Source organism: Pongo abelii, chromosome 4 (genome assembly GCF_028885655.2).
Source record: "Pongo abelii isolate AG06213 chromosome 4, NHGRI_mPonAbe1-v2.0_pri, whole genome shotgun sequence".
NCBI lineage: Eukaryota > Metazoa > Chordata > Mammalia > Primates > Hominidae > Pongo > Pongo abelii.
The window spans coordinates 157,042,049-157,062,266 of record NC_071989.2 but is presented as its reverse complement, the minus strand read 5'-3'; the positions used below and the strand labels follow the sequence as shown (position 1 = coordinate 157,062,266).

At 37.5% G+C, this 20,218-nt stretch overlaps 1 protein-coding gene across 11 annotated transcripts in view; it reads right to left on the bottom strand.

Annotated features, from left to right (window-relative positions):
- Positions 1-1,833: 1,833 nt before the first annotated feature.
- The window catches only part of FBXO38 (F-box protein 38), a 59,138-nt gene continuing 40,753 nt past the window's right edge, over positions 1,834-20,218 (bottom strand). For 3 of the 11 annotated variants that reach the window (XM_024247311.3, XM_063724305.1, XM_024247312.3), the window contains 9 exons: positions 18,690-18,869; positions 16,454-17,188; positions 10,867-10,967; positions 10,654-10,756; positions 5,883-6,049; positions 4,602-4,747; positions 3,865-3,968; positions 3,153-3,266; positions 1,834-2,416 (listed from right to left, as the gene is read on the bottom strand). In XM_024247311.3, coding sequence (XP_024103079.2) covers positions 2,238-2,416; positions 3,153-3,266; positions 3,865-3,968; positions 4,602-4,747; positions 5,883-6,049; positions 10,654-10,756; positions 10,867-10,967; positions 16,454-17,188; positions 18,690-18,869 — 1,829 coding nt within the window. In that variant the 3' untranslated portion in view covers positions 1,834-2,237. The remainder of the gene's footprint in view (positions 2,417-3,152; positions 3,267-3,864; positions 3,969-4,601; positions 4,748-5,882; positions 6,050-10,653; positions 10,757-10,866; positions 10,968-16,453; positions 17,189-18,689; positions 18,870-20,218) is intronic. The other 8 variants (XM_054556031.2, XM_024247315.3, XM_063724308.1 and 5 more) reach the window with 3 other exon arrangements.

Genomic DNA, 20,218 nt, shown 5'->3' with positions numbered 1-20,218 from the left:
ACAATAGTTGTGCAGTTGCCACAGAGAATGTGGCCCATCGAGCCTAAAATATTTACTATTTGGACCTATATAGAGTTTGCTGACCCTTGCTGTAGAGCAATCACTCTCCAGCCCTTCATATTATATATATATTCACTGAGTGACTATCGTAGTTGGCGTCTTCCAGATTTTTTTCAGCTGTTCCAGTCTTAGCATCTTTTGAATGATTTTAGAGCTGCCAGCTGTACTTCCACTGATCTAACAGTTTAGGTTAGGTTAGACAAAGACATGACTAAGCCAAAAATTACAAAGCAGCGGCCTCTTGTGGCTAATGTAAGCATTATTTAGATAATTTGGTTAACAGGTTACAGTGAAAACCTAGAGTTAGATTGTCTTCGCTCAGGGTTGGGAATCCCAGATTATTTTGAAATATCTAGGATATTCTGCATTTCCTGCCTCTTACCACACTTGTAACCTGTATAGTGAAACACACTTGTCTAATTATAAGTTAGCTGAGTTAAAAATAATGTAATAAGGAGACAATAGAATGAAGTACCCAACTGAATCACTCTTCCTAATGTAATGAGAATTTTTAGAGCCTGGGAAAAAAGAGAACGTTAAGGAAAGACACTGATTAACGTGGAATATTTTGTGTTAGAAAAACTTGCTGGCATCCTTGTATTTGTCACGAAAAACAGAGGCAGCCTAGTGGGAATCAGAAATTGGGATTATTGTCCTACCTAGCCTAAAAACAGGTCCTAATCATGGGTGAGCAATTTTTCCCCTTGGGCTTCAATTAAGCCCTTGTAAATGAAGGGGCTGAACAAATCTCAAAGAAACTTTACACCTTTGACCATAATTTCATGTCTAGAGAAAATTTATAAAAATTTTCCACAGGCCTTCAGTTTAAGTAATTTGCTGAGGTCACTTGGCTGGCAAGTGACAAAGCCATGACTCAAATGCAGGTGTTAAAGCTTTTGCTGACGACCCTTGACGCTGTAATACTATGTATATCACTGCTTTATCAGGGCAATTAATTCTTCACCTTGAAAGGGGAGAAAGGCCATCTCCTGATGATAAGTTTGGAAAATTCTGCTGTTCCCAGTATTGCCTTAAAGAGCTCTGCCTGTAATCCTATTACTTTGGGAGGCCGAGGCAGGCAGATCACCTGAGATCAGGAGTTCCAGACCAGCCTGGCCAACACGATGAAACCCTGCCTTTACTAAAAAATACCAAAAATTAGCTAGGCATAGTGGCGGGTGCCTATAATCCCAGCTACTCAGGAGGCTGAGACAGGAGCATCACTCGAACCTGGGAGGCAGAGGTTGCAGTGAGCCGAGATCATGCCATTGCACTCCAGCCTGGGCAACAAGAGTGAAACTCCGTCTCAAAAAAAACCAAACCAAAACAAACAAAAAAAGTTCTGTGAGTTGAACATCTTGTAGCTAAAAACTTTCAGAGATCAGAAATTGGATTACACTGGAATCTTACTTAGATACAACTCTATATATACACTGCTTTTCTGTGCAGTATTTGCTACTCTTCTTTAAAAAGAGGGATTCAGGTCCAAGGCAAGAGAAAAGTTTTTAATAAACTTTTATTTTATATTCAAGATAAAGCATATACACAATTCAATGTGGAAATAAATTACTAGAAATACTTTGGAAATTTTTCCATTTCCCTCTCAAACTCACTTTTTTTTAAGCTCATAAGTCTTTTTACTTGATTTTAAGAAACATGGCAACTATAATACTAAGAAAGAACTACAGCTTTGTACAGAAACATAGAGCCTTGTCTTGACTATAAGGTTTAGTTGGTGTTTTAATGACAACAAAAAAGCACACAAGACACGAACACTCTTCAACAGGTTTACTCAAACAGCTTCGCTCAAGAAGAAAAAGGCACAGATTTAAAGGGATGACAATAATCATTAAGAATGAAGTAAATGGAGACTCAGTCAAAAAATGATACTTTATGAATTAAGTCAAGAAAAACAAGTCTTTCAAATTATGTCTTCATTAAAATGAATTTTTAAATTAAATTGTATAAACATATGATATAAAGTTGGTACTTTAGGAAGCGTCTTTGTATATTTTTTATGTACAAATCTTTGTATACAATTTCGATGTTCCTTATATATTCTAGCAAACTGAGCCAGGACCTCCCAACTGCATGCCTCAAGTCCCTGTGGAGCACTCTGGCAGCTGGATGGCCCTACTTGCTTTCTGACAAAATAGCTGGAAAGGAGGAGGGACCAATTAAATGTAGTCATCTTCAACTGGCTCTCCATTGACATCACAATAGTGGATAAAAATTGCCACTACTCGCTGAAATACACCCTTCTTCATCTGACGCATCTCTGAAATTTCCTCTCCTATTGTTTCCATACAGATGTCTGCAGACAGCTGTCCTTTCCTTCTAGGAGCATAGATAGTGCCTTTGAAATTAGAAATAAAAGGAGAGATACACATGATAATCAGAATCATTTGGAAAATCACTGATAAGCTGGTCCATAGGATATTCCCATATACTGCACTATAATGTAACTGATGCATGAATAGCTCAAGGAATGGGTCACCACCAGTTTGTTCTTATGTTTGATGCCTAAGGCAGCATACATGCTTAAAGTCTCAAGGTAAAAATACTGCACCAAAGGCAAGTCAGACACATGCACATGTAGTTCATAAAATCCATTTCCTTATAAAGTATTTTTTAAAAAACTTTGGTTAACAATAAATATTCAAGTATGCTACCACTTAGAGAAACTACATTCAAAAATTTCTCCCCAAATTTCTACACCTAAATTATAAGTTTCTACACAATAAGCAGCTCATAACTAGCAAGAGAATAATACAATTGGAACAATTTTGAAACAATATAGTTGAACAGTTATTTAATAAATAATAAGATTATAAATATTTAGGTAATACAAAAATCTTGTAGGAAAATCTGTCTAAAGGAATCCTTTCTACTAGCCTTTATATATCCCTAGTAAGTCCACTGAACATCTATTGTACAAATAAAGAACTGTTTTGAAGTGAGGAAATGAAAATTATTTCTATGGGAAACGATTTAACACTGCACTGCTCCTAACTCACAAAAAGATATTAAGTATGTAACACAGTAGGCTATACTTAAACTAGAGAATAGATGTCAAGTCAGGTCATAATTACTTTCTTCATCGTCTTCAAAGTCGTATCGAGCGAAGCTGTTGGGCTCTGCAGCTCGTAATGACCTCAGCCAAGGGAAGTCAGAAATCATGGAATATGGAGCTCCATCCACAACACCTAAAAGACAAATGTAACATTGCTAACTGGTTTGGAAGTGCTGACAGAGCCAAATTCTGCAGTATTTTGTAAGCAGAATGTAAAATATAAAATAAAGAGAGTGAGTCAGATGTCCTCAAATCATTTCCAGCTATCAAACTACAGTAATTTGTAATTTTTGTTTACATTTTATGTTTCACCACTGGTTCTGATTGTCCTAGAAATAGTAAAGACTCATACAGGCAAAGCAATATTCATCTGGCTCCCACTACTTGCAGGTATTGAAATCATCCATATTTTGAAGAACTGTAAGACCCCCATTCATATCTTCCCTAAGGCATGTCCAGTCATCTAGTTAATAGCTATTTAACTTTCTTTTTTTAAAAAGTGTAATTCTCTACATTTGGGTTACCGCTTGCTGTAAGCCCAAACCAGTTTGACTGATTGATGGATCATTCATTCGTTCGTGAATGAGAAAGGGCCAGGTTTTGTTTCCCAGGCTGGTCTTGAACTCTTGGGCTCAAGTGATCCTCCCACCTCAGCCTCCTGAGTCGCTGGGATTACAGAGGTAAGCTACTGCACAGGCTATTTAACTTTCTAAACATTTGTAAATACTCACCTTCTAAAGTATAGATTTCTCTCCCCCAGGGGTACTTGGGGTATTTCTTTAAGTCTTCTTCACTTCGAGTGGCTTCAGGGAAGAATTCATATTTAATGAGCTCTCTGGAAGCAACAGGAAAAATTAAGTAAAAATTACAAAACTGGAAATTATTAGAGTGTCAGGTAGGAAGGAACCATCAAAACTGTTTCGGACACAGATTCTACTGAACATCTCAAACAAAACATTAAATACCTAACAGAAGTAGGATACACTCAAACTACAGAATCCAAGTGTAGTCAGGTCAAAACTACTTTCTTCACTATCTTCAAAATCATACCAGGGAAAGAAAGTCACTTTGTAAGCATATGTCTTCTACACAAAAGGTGCTTAATGCAACATTTATATAACAAATATATAAAAGTCAAATTTTCTGATGATATAAAATATCATAGTCTTAAGATCTTCTTCAAGTTGATCTCTTTTTCATGCCCCAAGGCTAAATAATGTTACAAGTACATGTGCAATCTGTTCTTGTAATTTTTATCTGGGTTTTAAAGATCACAAATATATACATATGCTTTTTAGTTTTAAGTCCTCATTTCCCTCAGTTTCTCACTTATGTTAACTTCAGGATAAGCCTGTTTGAAAAGCTTAGATGGAATCATTTAAAATAAAGAAAAATTGGGATTTGCTTCTGGGAGTCCCTGCTATGAGAAATGACTCAAAAGGCCTTTAAGGGCCACAGAGTTACTTACTGATTGATGTTTGCTATAGTGTCCATCCAGCTGCGAATGCGCACCTTATTCCGGACATTGGGAGGGTTACTGAATTCATGGATAATACAGATGTGATAGGGGTAGGGACCACTAAATAGCTTCTGCTCCAAAGTTAGAGTGTCCACCTGTGGAAGACATCATAAAGAGATGTCTTCAACAAAGAGAACGCCTTAGAAATCTCTCTCCTAGAGCTTAAACAGTCTTTCCATGGACCTTCAGTTTTGAAATCTCTGGCTGATTTGAAAATCAAATAGTCACATTCAGACCTGAAAACAGTTTGTCATGCTGGGTATAATTTTGCAAACTCTTCTGTCTAGGGAACTTGGCAATTTATATCTCACTGTTATATTTAAATGCCTACTAAACCAGAGAATCCTGATTGAGATAAATTATGTCAGTCAACTCAGAATCCACTTCTGGGTATGTCCTTTATTAAGTATTGACTGCATTACAGAACTGTGAATGTGTAGTAACATATACCCTATTCAAATGAGACTGCTGCCCAGTCTTTAAGAGAGAATGCATTTTCTTGTCTTCTAGGAGCCTTTGATAACATTGCTCTTTTCTCATGGCATGCCCTCCCCCATCTCTAGTTATGAAATCTCACTCGGCCATCTGAGTGGCATACGTGTTTGTCTCCTTTTTGGGAAGGCAAACTCCTTGGGGGAAGGATCATGTGTTGTATATTTTTTTGCACCCAGCATATTGTAAGTTTTGAGACACTTGACAATATGATGAACTGACTCTTTTGAGGCCAGGCTTACACACTGATTACAAAGAGGCATTTAAAATTTCCTTTAAACCCTCTTTTGGCATTAAGCACAGAACCTTAATACAATATTCTCTTAATAATGATAATGACACTAATAGTAGTCATATGATGGCTTACTATATACTAGCACCTGTTTTAGAGTTTCACATATATTAAATATCACAATAATCCTGGGTATATCATTATTATTCTAATTTTACAGATGAAGAAACTAAGACATAGAAGTCAAATAATCTGCTACAGGTCGGACAGCCAGAAATTTAATCAGGCAGTCTGAACCAGAGACTGTGCTCTTAAACCACAGGTAACTTTTAATAAGTATAAAAACCTGTTGAGTAACAATTCCCTGTATCATACATAACCTGTAAAAACTATGTAGGTTGGGCAAGTGAATGAATGCCAAATCCAAAAGGCTAAAGACTAAAAAGAAAAAGAAAAAGAAAAACACCACAATATGTGTATCATCGAAAAGGAGCAAAGCTCGTTACCTGCTGCATTGGGCGTAGGTATATGATGCGGTTTCTCTCGGGTGGCATTCTTAGTATCTGGTCTAGTACCTGATCCATGTTCAGTTTCTTGCACTGTGCATAGTCAAATCGGTTTACAATTGGTGCATTTTCTACTTTTAAATGTTTTAGTACCCTGCACCTGGTAGCTACAAAATGAAAACAATGGTAAGGTCTATACATATCATCTTTGGAGAGATGGCCTAATTTTTGTTAGCACAAAATACTGCAGTAACAAACATCTTTAACAGAGGTCAAATAATATCATAGAGTACAAATGGCAGTTAACAAAAAAATTTGAAAATGTGGTTCTGTTCAATTCAAAAGAAGGTAGAAGGGGCATTAAAGTGCCTTTTTCTAAGATTTTACTGTTAAGAAAACCAAGTCTCAGAAAATGACTTGCCCAGACAGAAACTGTTTAGGAAATATTTATTTAAAAAATGAATAACTATTATACATTTTTATGGTCAATAGTCAGACCTGAAATAATTCACCTATGTTACCTTACATTCACTCTCAGGAATGAGCAGAGTTGGATTTTAATTCCTGTCACAAATGTAAAAGCAGAACCTTGAAAAAAAAGACCCAGAAACACATTTGGATACTTCAGTCTAAAGCTATTCAGTCCAATCTAGTAGCCATGTGGTTAGTGGTTACCATAATACTGAACAGTGTAGACACAGAACATTAAAGTTCTATTGAAATGCTCGTCTAAAACATTAGTTTTTCTGTTTGACATATAAAACATGAAGTCAGAAAAAAGTAATTTTGAAATAAACACATTTAACTGAACTAGTATATCAACTTCAGAAAAATATTTCCTTCTCTTTTTTTAATCTCAAATTTCAACCTGGTCCAATAATTTTCACTGCAGATTTCAACCAGATCCAACTTGAGAGAGATCAAATGGAAAAGATTATAAAACCACAGGCTCATTTGTCTGATCTTTTTAACATTTCACAGACATCTTCTGTAACATCCTTGTCCCAAATGTCATCATCGTCTTGTGCAATCTAATGTAACTAACTTGACATTTAAACACTGAGAGAGACTCCCGCTTCTCACGTTCATTTTCTCCTTTTGTGACTTGGTGGAAAGAAGGGGAACTGGTGTTGAGGACAGCAACAGAGGAAAGGAGAGCGCTAGATGACAGTAAGGATCCAGTGGTTCTTAGCTATAAAATCAGACACGGCTAAGGTCAGTTCTAATCTCATTTAATCATCTCCTCTGTCATTAACTTAGCCACTACCTACAGACTAAGCTAAGATCCTCTCACCACAATAAGCTGAGCCAAACAATTTGGTTTAAAGGGGAGAAGGTTGGGCCTGAGGCCGTGTGATCCATCATTAGGTTAGAGAAGGTACAGGAGGAATCATCAAAATAAAAAGAAGAAAACTAGTCAGATTCTCGGAGAGCTCAGAGTAGAGAAAGGAATGGAATGAGATGCCAACGGGCAGAGTCTGAATATTGAGTTTTACATTCTCAGAGCTCAAAGGGTGTAGGTACTGAGAAAATGAAAGTTCTTCCAGTGCTACTGTAAGGCTAGGGAGAGTACCCCTACTGTTACAATCTCTGAGCTTTTGAAGAGCCTGTGTTCTCTATTGTAGAAGGAAACTCCAATAGGAGATAGTAATTTAAGATGTTTTAGGACCAAAGACCACATTGGCTGGGATAGAGAAAAGTACTACTTCTTCAGAGTAAACGATAGAGTCTGGGGTCCCCAAGGTCTGAACTTTTGTAGAATTCAGAGGAGAAGTAGTGCTTGAATCTCAGTTTCATCTCTCCTTTCTTGGGTTCTCCTCAGTTTATGACAATATGTTTGGTAAATACCTTTTAACGGGATTTCTTTGTTTACTACTAATATGGTAGGAGATATAAAACAAAATAGACCTCTTAATATTTTTTGGCAATACAGGTTGACTAACCTTTATCTGAAATGCTTGGGACCAGAAGTGTTTTAGATTTCAGATTTTTCTTCAAATTTTGGAGTGTTTGCATTATATACTTACCCTAATCAAAAAAATCTGAAATCTGAAATGCTGCTCCAGTGAACATTTCCTTCGAGCATCATGTTAGTGCTCAAAAAGTTTTGAATTTTTAAGCACTTGGGCTTTCTGATTTTTAGATTAGAGATGCTCAATGTGTACTAACATAATACAAATTAACATCACTAGGCATTACTAGAGGTCAGACCCTGTACTGTGTGTGTGGGTGTGTGCATATGTCATGTATATATATACATATACAGGCATTTCTCATTTTACTGCACTTTATTGTGCTTCGCAGACATTGCACTGTTTACACAAGGTCTGTGGCAATCATGAATTGAGCGTCTACTGGTGCCACTTTTTTAGTAAGCATGTGCTCCCTTTGAGTCTTTGTGTTACATTTTAATAATTCTTGCAGTATTTCAAACTTTTTCATTATTATTTTATCCATTATGGTGGTCTGTGATCAATGATCTCTGATGTTACTATTTTAATTGTGGGGTGCCACAAACTGCACCAATATAAGTGAACTTAATAAATGTTGTGTGTGTCCTGACTGCTCTCCCAACAGGCTGTTCCCCTGTCTCTCTCCCTTTCCTCAGGTCTCCCTACTCCCTGAGATATAATGATGTTGAAATTAGGCCAATTAATAACTCTACAATGGCCTCTAAGTGTTCAAGTAAAAGGAAGAGTCACAAATCTCACTTTATTTACTTATTTATTTATTTTTTTGAGACGGAGTCTTGCTCTGTCGCCCAGGTTGGAGTGCAGCTGTGCAGTCTCAGCTCACTGCAAGCCCCGCCTACCAGGTTCATGCCATTCTCCTGCCTCAGCCTCCTGAGTAGCTGGGACTACAGGCACCCGCCACCATGCTCGGCTAATTTTTTGTATTTTTAGTGAGACGGGGTTTCACCGTGTTAGCCAGGATGGTCTCGATCTCCTGACCTCGTGATCTGCCCGCCTCGGCCTCCCAAAGTGCTGGGATTACAGGCGTGAAGCACTGCACCCGGCCACAAATCTCACTTTAAATAAAAATATAGCAATGATTAAGCTTGGTGAGGAAGTCACGTTGAAAGCTGAGATAGGTCAAAAGCCAGGTCTCTTGCGCGAGTTAGCCAAGTTATGAACACCAAGGAAGAGTTCTCGAAAGAAATTGAAAGTGCTATTCCAGTGAACTCACAAATGATAAGAAAGCAAAACAGCCTTATTGCTGATATGGAGAAAGTTTGAGTGGTCTAGACAAATCAAACCAGCCACAACATTCCCTAAGCCAAAGCCTAACCCAGGGTAAGGCCCTCAACATTCAGGAAAGACTCTCCACCAGCAAAAAGATTATGACTCGCTAAAGGTTCAGGTGATTGTTAGCATCTATCTTTGAATAATAAAATGTTTTTATTTTATTTTATTTTTTTTTGAGATAGACTCTTGCTTTGTTGCCCAGGCTGGAGTGCAGTGGCGCGATCTTGGCTCACTGCAACCTCCGCCTCCTGTGTTCAAGTGATTCTCCTGCCTCAGCCTCCCAAGTAGCTGGGATTACAGGCATGAGCCACCACGCCTGGCTAATTTTTGTATTTTTAGTAGAGACGGAGTTTCGCCATGTTGGCCAGGCTGGTCTCGAACTCCTGGTCTCAGGTGATCCGCCTGCCACAGCCTCCCAAAGTGCTGGGATTACAGGCGTGAGCCACCGCGCCTGGCCAATGAAGTGTTTTTAAATTAAGGCACGTAAATTTAAAAAAAAAAATACAATGCTACTTCACATATAATAGACTATAGTATAAACGTAACTTTTATATGCGCTGGAAAATAAAAAAATTCTTATGATTCGCTTTGTGATATTCCTTTTATTATGGTGGTCTAGAACCAAACCTGCAGTGTCTCTGAAGTGTGCCTGTATACATACACATACACAAACATTTAACATTTAAATCCATCACTGCATTTAACTTTCACAAATGCTTTATGAGTTAAGCATAATTATGCACAGCTTACAGATTGAAAAAAATGAAGACAGAAAATTATATAACTTGCCCAAGGCAAGTAAATAAGTCAGATCTTCATAATTTTACATGGATGGATATCTAAAATATAATTTTGAATAAAAAAGGTAAAATTAATAGATCAATTATAGGATACATTATGTAACTAAAATTTTAAGAAAGCACAAAAACTAATGCCCTATGTTTGAGACAGACACATATATAAAGACATAAAAGGTGCACTGGAAAGATATATATTTAATATATTTAATATACGAGTGTAGATGGTGGGAGCAGATGAGACTAACAATGAGGGACATGTGACTAAAAAGAAAAACGGGCTTGGATTAATGATAATGTGCCATGAAGTAAAGATATAATTAATCATCTCAATCAAATACAGAGCAGTTATACACTTGAGGCCCAATTGGTGCTTCCCTCAAAAACCATGCCCAAGTCACACAGCTAGAAAATGACTAAGCCAGCAATCAAGCTGAGGTCTATCTGACTCCAAAGCCTATGCAGGCTGTTATTTACTCTGCCAGATCAGGCAGTAATTATCTTTTGGAGACAGGCTATTTTAAAAGACGAACCAAGTTTCTATATATGATGCTCAGAAATACTATGGAGTAATAATTTGACAAGTAGAACAAAGGCAGAACTAAAGATAACCCAACACAATATTTCCTTTAAGAAAATAAGACAGTAATGCTATTACAGTATTTATGAGTTCCTAATTCTTTTAACTCATTCATGATACTCCTGTATAATATGGGCCCAAATACGTACCATGGATGAACATCATCTTCGGACAGTCTTTTAGCACTAGATCTGTGATTCCACAATTGGTCATAGTGACTCCAACAAGATTCTTGGATTTTAATACAAGAACCTACAAGGAGAAAAATTAGAAACTATATAAAGATACAAACTTTCGTTTGTGTGCATTATTTAGGAACTGGGCTAGACTGTGATAAAGGTAAGTGAGGGTTTTTTCTCTACCTGCACATGGTCATCCTCGATCACAGGATCACTTGTACTGGTGGATTTATCTGCTGTCCGCTTCCGTTTCATGGCGTGACGTGGCTTTGTTTTGGCTACTTCTAAAAAAGGCAAAAAAAAAAAAAAAGAAAATCCAAATTTTAGCCTTGCTTTCTTTCCTTCAAGCACATTCAATCACATACGTATGAACACCATCAAGGCAACTCCCAAATCTACAATTTGGTTCCCAATGGAATACAGTTACATTGGTATTTCCAACGGATTGTTTCAAAACAGGATCACCCTCCAATACTTCAAACATATCTACATCAAACATAACAACCCTTCTCATGCCTAGGTCATCCTAATAATCTAATAAACATTCCTACTTCTAGGCTCTCTGACTCATCCCATCTTAAATACTATTGGTGAATTGAACTCCTATCTTTCCTACTAAAAAACTTTTAAATTATTGACTGCAGCTTAGTGAATGTTTCAATGCTTGACATTTGGAGCTATGCTTCAGCTCTGTCCATTCTCCATACCATACTCTAGTCATCTCCCACTGCCAATGTCTCTGAAGTCATCAATTGCTCCAGCTGCTTCTGCCCAGAACACCTTTTCTGACCTTACTTTTTGAAATACGACCCATCTATGAAAGGTCCAACTCAAGCACTTAGTTTTAACAAAGCACCCTGGATCCCCAAACATTACATACTGTCCTATAGTTCCTTTTATACTTGTTTTGTTGGTCCATTTACATAAAAGCTTGTTAAAGGCAACAACACTCTCTTAATTCATCTTTGTTTCAATGTCAGTCACTAGCAAAGGGATAAAATGAACGTTTATTGAATGAACTGGCACTCAACACTTACAGAATGAATGAATGAATCACAGGTAAAACAGAATAACAAATATTTACGGAGCGCTTACTGTGTGTCAGGCACTGTTCTAAGGGTTTTACTCGTATTAACTCATTTAATCCTTATAATAGCTCTGAGATGGATTTATTGTTCTCCCTGTTTTACATATTAGGAAACTGAAGCATGGGATGGTACAAGAACTTGCCACAGTGTTAAATGGGAACCAGGAGTCAAACCCAGGAAATCTAGCACCAGTCACTAAGCTAGAAAACCTGCAATCTTTCATCTGTCAAACCCTGGTTAATAATGCCCTAACTTATTTACTAGTATTGTTCTGAAGCAATACACTTCGAAATAAGCAAATATTGTCCTTATTTAATTTAAAAACAAGTGCTAATAGCTAAAACTTAAGCACATATATATTCTAAGAAAATACATTAGTCATTGTCCTTGTTTTTGATACTTAATCATATTGTAGCAGAGCATATATTGAATACAACTGACTTTCATGAATTAAATCACCACCATACTGCTTTTTTAGATAGTACTGCCAGTTATAAACATTCTACTTGGTAATTCTGTACTATCAGTAATTCTATAATCTCAAACATGAAAGATCACAATAAAAGACAAGGAAATTGAACAAATACTGCAAATTCCTAAAGGCTTGGGCTTAGATGGGAACTTCAGAGATTTAGTCTAAGTGATTTTTTTACACACCAAATCCTTTCTCCACCATTTGAGGTCTTTGTGAAGTTCTACCCTGTAAAACAATTCAAAGCAGCTGCTTTGGTTGAAGGCAGAAAAGGAGCCCAAGAGCTCTACCCATCAAACTTCCTCCAAGGACCTTGAAACTAAGCAAAATTCTGGAGTTCCAACAAAACATGAAGACTATTGACCACACAACACAATGTAGGCCTTCTCCCACAGTATCCTGAAGGAACTTCATCCAAAATCAAATAATCTTCATTGACATGAAAACTTCTAAAGGCAGCACATTTCACCTGATAGCCAAAATTCACAATCCTTTTAAAACCTCATTAATAAGTCCTGGTTCCCTCTCCCAGTACCACAAAAATGAAAATGAACAAACAAAAAGCAAGCCTGTTTCCACTACTACATGACAGTGTTCTAATAAAGATCTTCTCTCAGTAAACTGCTTTTATGATCTGATTTTCAAGTACACCTTCCTGGATTGCTCTCTCCCTTCCCCTTTAATTTATCAGAGCATGGGGTTCCAAATTAGGTAAAGTTTCCTGCTGTCCAGGGTACCCAAACTGGTAGTTTACATTTTCTACGAAAAGTTATAAAATGAAGTCACACTTTATACATATATGAGCTTGAAAAACAAACATTTCTGATGCATGAGGAAAAAAGTTTGTGTGTTTGTTCTTATTCTCTTATGCCTCCCTCCCTGTTTAGAGACAATTAATTTTGTTTAGGAACATCTTTTATAATTCAAAACATCCACTAGTATCAACAATACCTCATATGATGGTTTCTATACTTATTATGTTCATAGTTATTATCTAAGCCCCATTCCACATGTAAGACATGGTGCTAAAGGATAGAAATATACTGGTGAAAAAGTAGAGACTGTCCTTGTCCTCATGGAGCTCATAGTCTACTGGAAAGGAAGACAGTAAAACAAGAAATTACAACAGAGTGTGGTTCACATTAATGTTGAAGATGTTACAGAAACAGAGAAAGGCAGATCAATCCAGTCTTGGGGTGTCAGGGAAAGTGTTTAATATTTATAGCAACTAATCTTAAATGTTATTCTTTGACAATCCAATTATTTATTTCTCTAATATTTATAAATTGTTATACAGTGAGGATTAAAAGCAACTTACAGGTATTTATTCCCAAAATATAAATTCACAAAACAATTATATTAGCTTCTAAAATGGCTTTAACACTCCACAGTGCCATAAATTAAAAACCAAAGAACTCAAATGTTACGTTTTTTGAACTGATTTTTAAAAATCTTTAACAGTTAAGTTTCTTCCTTTATTAGTTTGGATTTTTCTCTTTAAAAAACACGCTGCATTAAAAATAATTTGGGCCGGACGCGGAGGCTCATGCCTGTAACGCCAGCACTTTGGGAGGCCAAGGTGGGTGGATCACCTGAGGTCAGGAGTTTGAGACCAGCCTGACCAACATGGCGAAACCCTGTCTCTACTAAAAATACAAAAATTAGCCAGGCATGATGATAGGCGCCTGTAGTCCCAGCTACTCGGGAGGCTAAGGCAGGAGAATGGCGTCAACCCGGGAGGTGGAGCTTGCAGTGAGCCGAGATCGCGCCACTGCACTCCAGCCTGGGTAACAAAGCAGACTCCGTCTCAAAAAAAAAAAAAAAAAAATTAGCTAGGCATGGTGGTAGGCGCTTGTAATCCCAGCTACTGGGGAGGCTGAGGCAGGAGAATCACTTGAACTCGGGAGGCGGAGGCTGCAGTGAGCCGAGATGGCGCCACTGCACTCCAGCCTGGCTGACACAGCGAGACTTCGTCTCAAAAAATAATAATAATAATAAAATAATAATAATAATAATAATTTGTAAGCTACCCAAATAACTTCTTGTTTTTTCCAAAAGGGACTTTAATAATATTAAAATCAGTACTTTGATATCTCCCCCCAAAAAATACTATTGAAAGTAAACAGACATTTTTATAAATCTAAAATACATTAGCAAATAATTTACCTACTATGACCATGTTACAGACATTAGAAGTCTTCTCAAATTGAAAAAAATCACATAATAAATGCAATAAAAAGCACTACATAAATGATATTTTCTTTATTTTAAATCCAGAGAATGATTTAACTTAAGAAAAAGTTCTAGACATGAAAAAAGTCAGAATAAAATAGTTAAGGGATAAGCAGAACACAAGGCAAAAAATAACATCAAAACTTCAATGGCTAATGTGAAGGCTCTGTATTAAAAACAAAACAACAAAAAACGGTAAAATTTTATCAAGAGACATAAGTAAAACGACAAACATAATAGTCCCTAAACAGGAAGACACAGTGCTGTTAAAATGACAATTGTGTTTCAGTTATCAATTGAATGCAATTTCAAACAAAAACCAAGCTTAGTTTTTGGAACTTGATAAAAATATTACAAAGCACTTCTATAAAAATAAATGGCAAATGCACGGCTAGTCAAGGAAATTTTGAAAAAGAATAATGAAAGAAGACAGAACACTAGAACAGAATAGAATGACCAGAGATCAACCTAAGTATGTCAAAGAATTTAGGAGATGATAAAAGAGCATTTCAAAATAATAGCACGAGAATGGACATCCATAACCAATATTGAAACAACCTGGTGATAGTTTGGAATAAAAAAAAAAAATTAGTTCCCACATATTGAAATAAAATTCCAACTGAACTAAGGAACTAAACTGAAATCAATGAATAAAGGAATAAGAAGATGGGCACATTTATCTGAACCAAGTGTAGGAAAGGCCTTTCGCAGCATAAAAATGAACTCATAAAGGAAAACACGCATACCTGACTTTGCAAATACAAAAAAACCACACAACAAAAGGTGTCACAGGAGGCAGATACTGTTTAATGGGCACAGAGTTTCAGTTTAGGATGATGAAAAAGTTCAGATGGTTGGTGGTGACAGCTGCCTAACAAGATGAATGTATTTAGTGCCACTGAATTATACACCGTACACTGAATGGTAAAGTTATATTTTACCACCAATTAAAAAAAGATATTATCAAACATTTACAATTTAAGCTGGGAAAAGTATTTTCACCATATGGCAGAACCACTGTTTGCAAAGCATAAAAAAGTCTTCAAATAAAACTCATATATTTCAATGAGTTTATGCAACTATGGTAACTAGCACATAACTAATTAAGGTCTCAAATGTATCTCATGAAAGCTTACTTTTGTTCTGTTTAGCTCTGTATGAATCCATTAGTTCTATTTTGAATATACTAAAAGCACTGACTGCCCATGTTCTGGGACTGATTTTAAGATTTTAAAATTGAGGGCTACTTGAAGAAAATTAAAATACATTATTATTCACTGTCAGGTAGTAATGATATAATAAAGGCAGGAAAGAACACTTAAAAATAAGGTCAGAAACAGTAACAGACTTATGATTAATAAATGTGCTTACACCCAATCCAGGGCTACACATTATAAACATTAATGAAATTAAATACACATATATGTTTAGAGTATTTTCACCAAAATAATTCTCAGCCAAACCATTTACTTACCTGCTTATCTCCTGGCAAACCTTACTTGAAGCAAAACTAGATTTCTGAAAAAATTACTAAGTACTAAAGAGACAGAGAGAGGGGTATACCCAGGAAGCTGCACTGAGATGTGTTCCCCCAGCCCCAGCAACGTCAAGTCCTTGCCTTTTGGCTAAGGTTTAAAACTTTTCTAAGTTAAGACCTCTCTAAGTGTGTGATGGTAGCAGAGTTCATCTACTGGGGCTTAGGTGTCAGTCAGTGTTATATTTAGGGTAAATATACACAGTGACATTTTCCTTAAAAGCTGAACTATTTGAGTTTTCCAGGTTGGACATTTTATAAACTGTTTTACACCCCCACCCACCAAACCATTGCTGAAATTAGTTCAAAATTTGCATGACCCACAAAACCCCAAAATAGAATTTAATTTGCCAAACTGGCTTTTTGTAAGAAAACTCATAAAACAAGTTCATGCCTTTCTGCAGCCCTATCCTGCAGTTGCTAATCCTAGGAGCATTGTCATACCTGACTCAGATACCAGCAGTACATGGGACAGTCTGCTCCTGGCCCTGGTTAGGGGCCTCCGAGGGTAGTCTTCATTAGACTGCACGTCACAACTCTCAGGCTGGGAGCTCCCCCTCCTGTCCTCACCTGTAGCCCCAGAGCCACTCCCATTAGTCCTCTCATCATGTGCTGGGCCTGAAGACCCCCCTTGTGGCAGAGTCCTAAAGGAAAAGGCGGATCTCGTACCATCCGGGCCATTCACAACACAGGCTCGGCTGGTTGAAGGACGTTCCTCATCAGAACACCTGCTAGTTCTCCTTTGGGATTCCTGAGGCCTGTGACAGCAGCATCTGGGGCAGACAGAACTCTCTGCATCTCCCTCCTCCATGGCCTCAGAGTCCTCTGACCCACCGGGGGAGCAGGCACACTGCCTGGACACATCCACTTCTGTAGGGCTAGGCTCGGAAGAGCCGCCGCTGTTCACCGTCCTTACAAAGTCGGGGCTTTGAGAAGCAGTGCTGTGTGAGCTGGAGTTTCCCACTGTGCTGGCGGTGGTGCTGCTGCAGCTGGGATAAACATCCTTGTTTTTTTTCTTTTCAGGAATATCCCTAGCTGCTTTCATATCGGCTTTGATCTGCTCACTGGTGACCTGACAGCCTTTCTCACAGCTGCTTTCCTCGAGGGGAAACTGCTTCGACTGGCCCATCTGATGGGAGTTGTACCTCTTTCGAAGTGGAGTCTTGCCTTTTCCACTTACTGCTTATAGAAAAAGAAGAACGGCCCGAGGAAAAGAAAAGATTTCAGTATAAATTCTGGACAAAACGCAAGAGTAAATTTGGAACAGGAAATAATGTATACTAAACACTAATTTTCCTAAAGTATAACTGTGATCACATCACTGAGCTGCTATAAAATTCTCTATGGCTCCCTAGTGTCTACCTGGTTTATACTCCTCAGCTATGCCTTCCAACCTCACTATGATCTGATTCCAAACCATCTTTCCATGTTGTACCCTCCATATACATTCTACATTCCAGCTCCAGCTTTTCTCTCAAAATACCCCTGCTTTAACTACCTCAGGGCCTTTGTTCTCACCAATTTGTCAGCCCTGGTCCTCTACTCCATCTCTTCTGCACCCCCACCCCAAAGCAACTGTAGCTGTAGTATGTGCCCTGTAATATTACTACCTATTGTTTTTGACATGACTCTTCAACTAGACTAGAACTTCTGTAAAGACAGACCATGACTTACTCATCTCTGCATCCCTCACAGTGCCTAACACAGTACCTGGGGCACAGTAAGGCTCAATGAGTATATAAAGGAATAAATAGGCTTTGTCTGGCCAACAGAGGATTTGGTTGCTAAATTAGAAACTGCACTGTCTGGGAAGGTAGGTTAGTCAGCTGGTCATACTACTTTTCCTAAATTTCAGTTTCCATAAAACCTTCTTTCAATCACATTATAAAGTTATCTGAATTTCTTAAAAGAAATAAAAATTGAATAATGAGTCAATGATTAGCAAATTATTTCAAGTCCAAAGAACTAAACTTTCCAGATAATAGTACTACACAAATGTTTCAGGGTCAGTGTTAAATGTGTTTTGAACATTCAAAAATATTAAGGAGTAAGGGTACCCAAGGAAAAATGACTGGACAATTTGCAAAAAATCCATCTTTTGCTAAAAGTGGTAAGCACATGGTTCTGAGAAACCAAAGGGAAGGAAAGACAAGGAAGAAGTATGAACTTCAAAGTTAAGAGAGAAGTACAGTTTCTTGGTGAGGCACTGCAGAGGGTTGTTGCCTAGATTTAAAGGGATGTGAGGGATTATAAAAATATACTTTAGGACTCCTTCTAGCACCAAACTAGCCACCAATATTCACTAAGCACAACTGGACAGATTATCAACTGGGGAACGGTTGCTTTTCATTGCTCTGGATGACTCAGTAGTCATCCCTTACATGAGGCACAGGCTTTTCGCTCACTAATCTCTGACACCCTGATGCCACAACTGAAGCCTCCACTGTAGACTTATAATCCTTACTTCTCTTCTTCCCTGAGCTCTCATTCCACAACACTGTTGTGTTGTATTGCCTACAAGAGCACCACCCAGATTTCCCTTACTTGGGCAAGTGCATTTCTTGCTTCCTGTCACATTCCGTAATATATGTTAACTGCACCCAAGTTGTCATATTAAGGCCAAGTGTGTCAGTTCTGATAGTGACTCTCATTAACAGTTCAGAGAAAGACAATTTCTCACCTGACAATTCTCTGGACTGCACTGACTCTCCAGTTTTTTCTTCACGTTCAGAGTAACGCCGAGTACCATTCTTAGGAATCCAGACTTCTTGGAGTTCTAGACTATCTTCTTCATCATCACTCTCTGAATCATGAACAGTAATTGGGGTTGGTTTTACTACACGCTGAAGACCACTGGGTCCTTAAAAAAAAAAGCACAGGCCTAACAGTTACTTTTTGCGCAAGAAAGGATCTAATGCAAAGTACTGTTTCCAGGGATCTGGAATCAACAGAGATGCTTTGTGGCTCTATACAGCCTCCCCTGGCACACATTTTAACTGATAATGCACTTGGATAAGATACTGTGAAAGCAACTTAACTCTAAACCATTATGTCAACATTAGGTATGATTAATATGCCAACCAACTTGATGCATTTCTAAAGGCAAATTAAAATAGAAAATGATACAGCATCCCCTTGCAGGACCTTCACTATTTCAAAGAGTAGCATAAAATCATCCTAAAAATAATCTAAATAACAGTGATAATAATTTTAAAACTAAGCTATATATTTTCTCAATTTTTCAAACATATGAGCCAAGGCTAAGTAAATGAAGATGAAATCAGAAACATATCGGACTGGTAAATAAGACTCCATATTCTTTGAGTATAGATCTATCTCATTAGATGTAGCAGATACATTTTTGAAGGCTAGATGCATGTTACATTTTGGTTGAATATGTGTATGTAAAAAATGTTTTATCTGCTTGGCAGTATAGCTTTTAAACCTAGTTCTTATAACCTAATTCTCTCTGACAAGTGACTAATATTAGCTCCATCAATAAATGTATGCTCCAAGGAACCCAGCTTTTTTCCTGTCACATTGTACAACGCCTGACACAGAGTAGGCACTCAGTAAATATTTGTTGAATGAGTGACTGCATCTGTAACACACTTAAAACAGGGTAGCATATTTTCGATTCAAAGACAAGGTAGCATTCTAACAGGCAGGGAATGAGAAAACTTCAGTTTTCTCAATTTCAATTCTGTCCCTTGATTATTGGCTGAGTGGTGTTGAGCACATCATTTAAACTTTTGAAAGAAAATTAATTTGCCCATCTATAAAATGAAAGGCTATGCGAGTTAATCTTTAAGGGCCTAAGACTCTATATCCTGTCTTAAGTCAGCCAATGGCAAACAGAGGCTAGGTTTTGGTCTGTTTACTAAACCAGGTCAACTTCTCAACTGCTCCTCCTCTCTAACTGAATTGAGGGGAGGGCAATAGCAGAATATTTAATCAGGTCATTTATTTTCCCGTCAACATTTTGAGTGCTTTCTTTTTCTACACACACATGGACAAACACATGCACACATGGCTATAAAGAAAAAGCAGTTGTTGCTGCAATCACAAATAATAAAAGACAAACTTTAGTAAGATACATGCAACAAGAATACCAGCAATGTATTACAGTTCTCAGCAATCAATAGCATAAAACATATCATTAGCTGAACGGTCAGAAAACAATCATTCTCGCTGTCTCATGTACTTCAT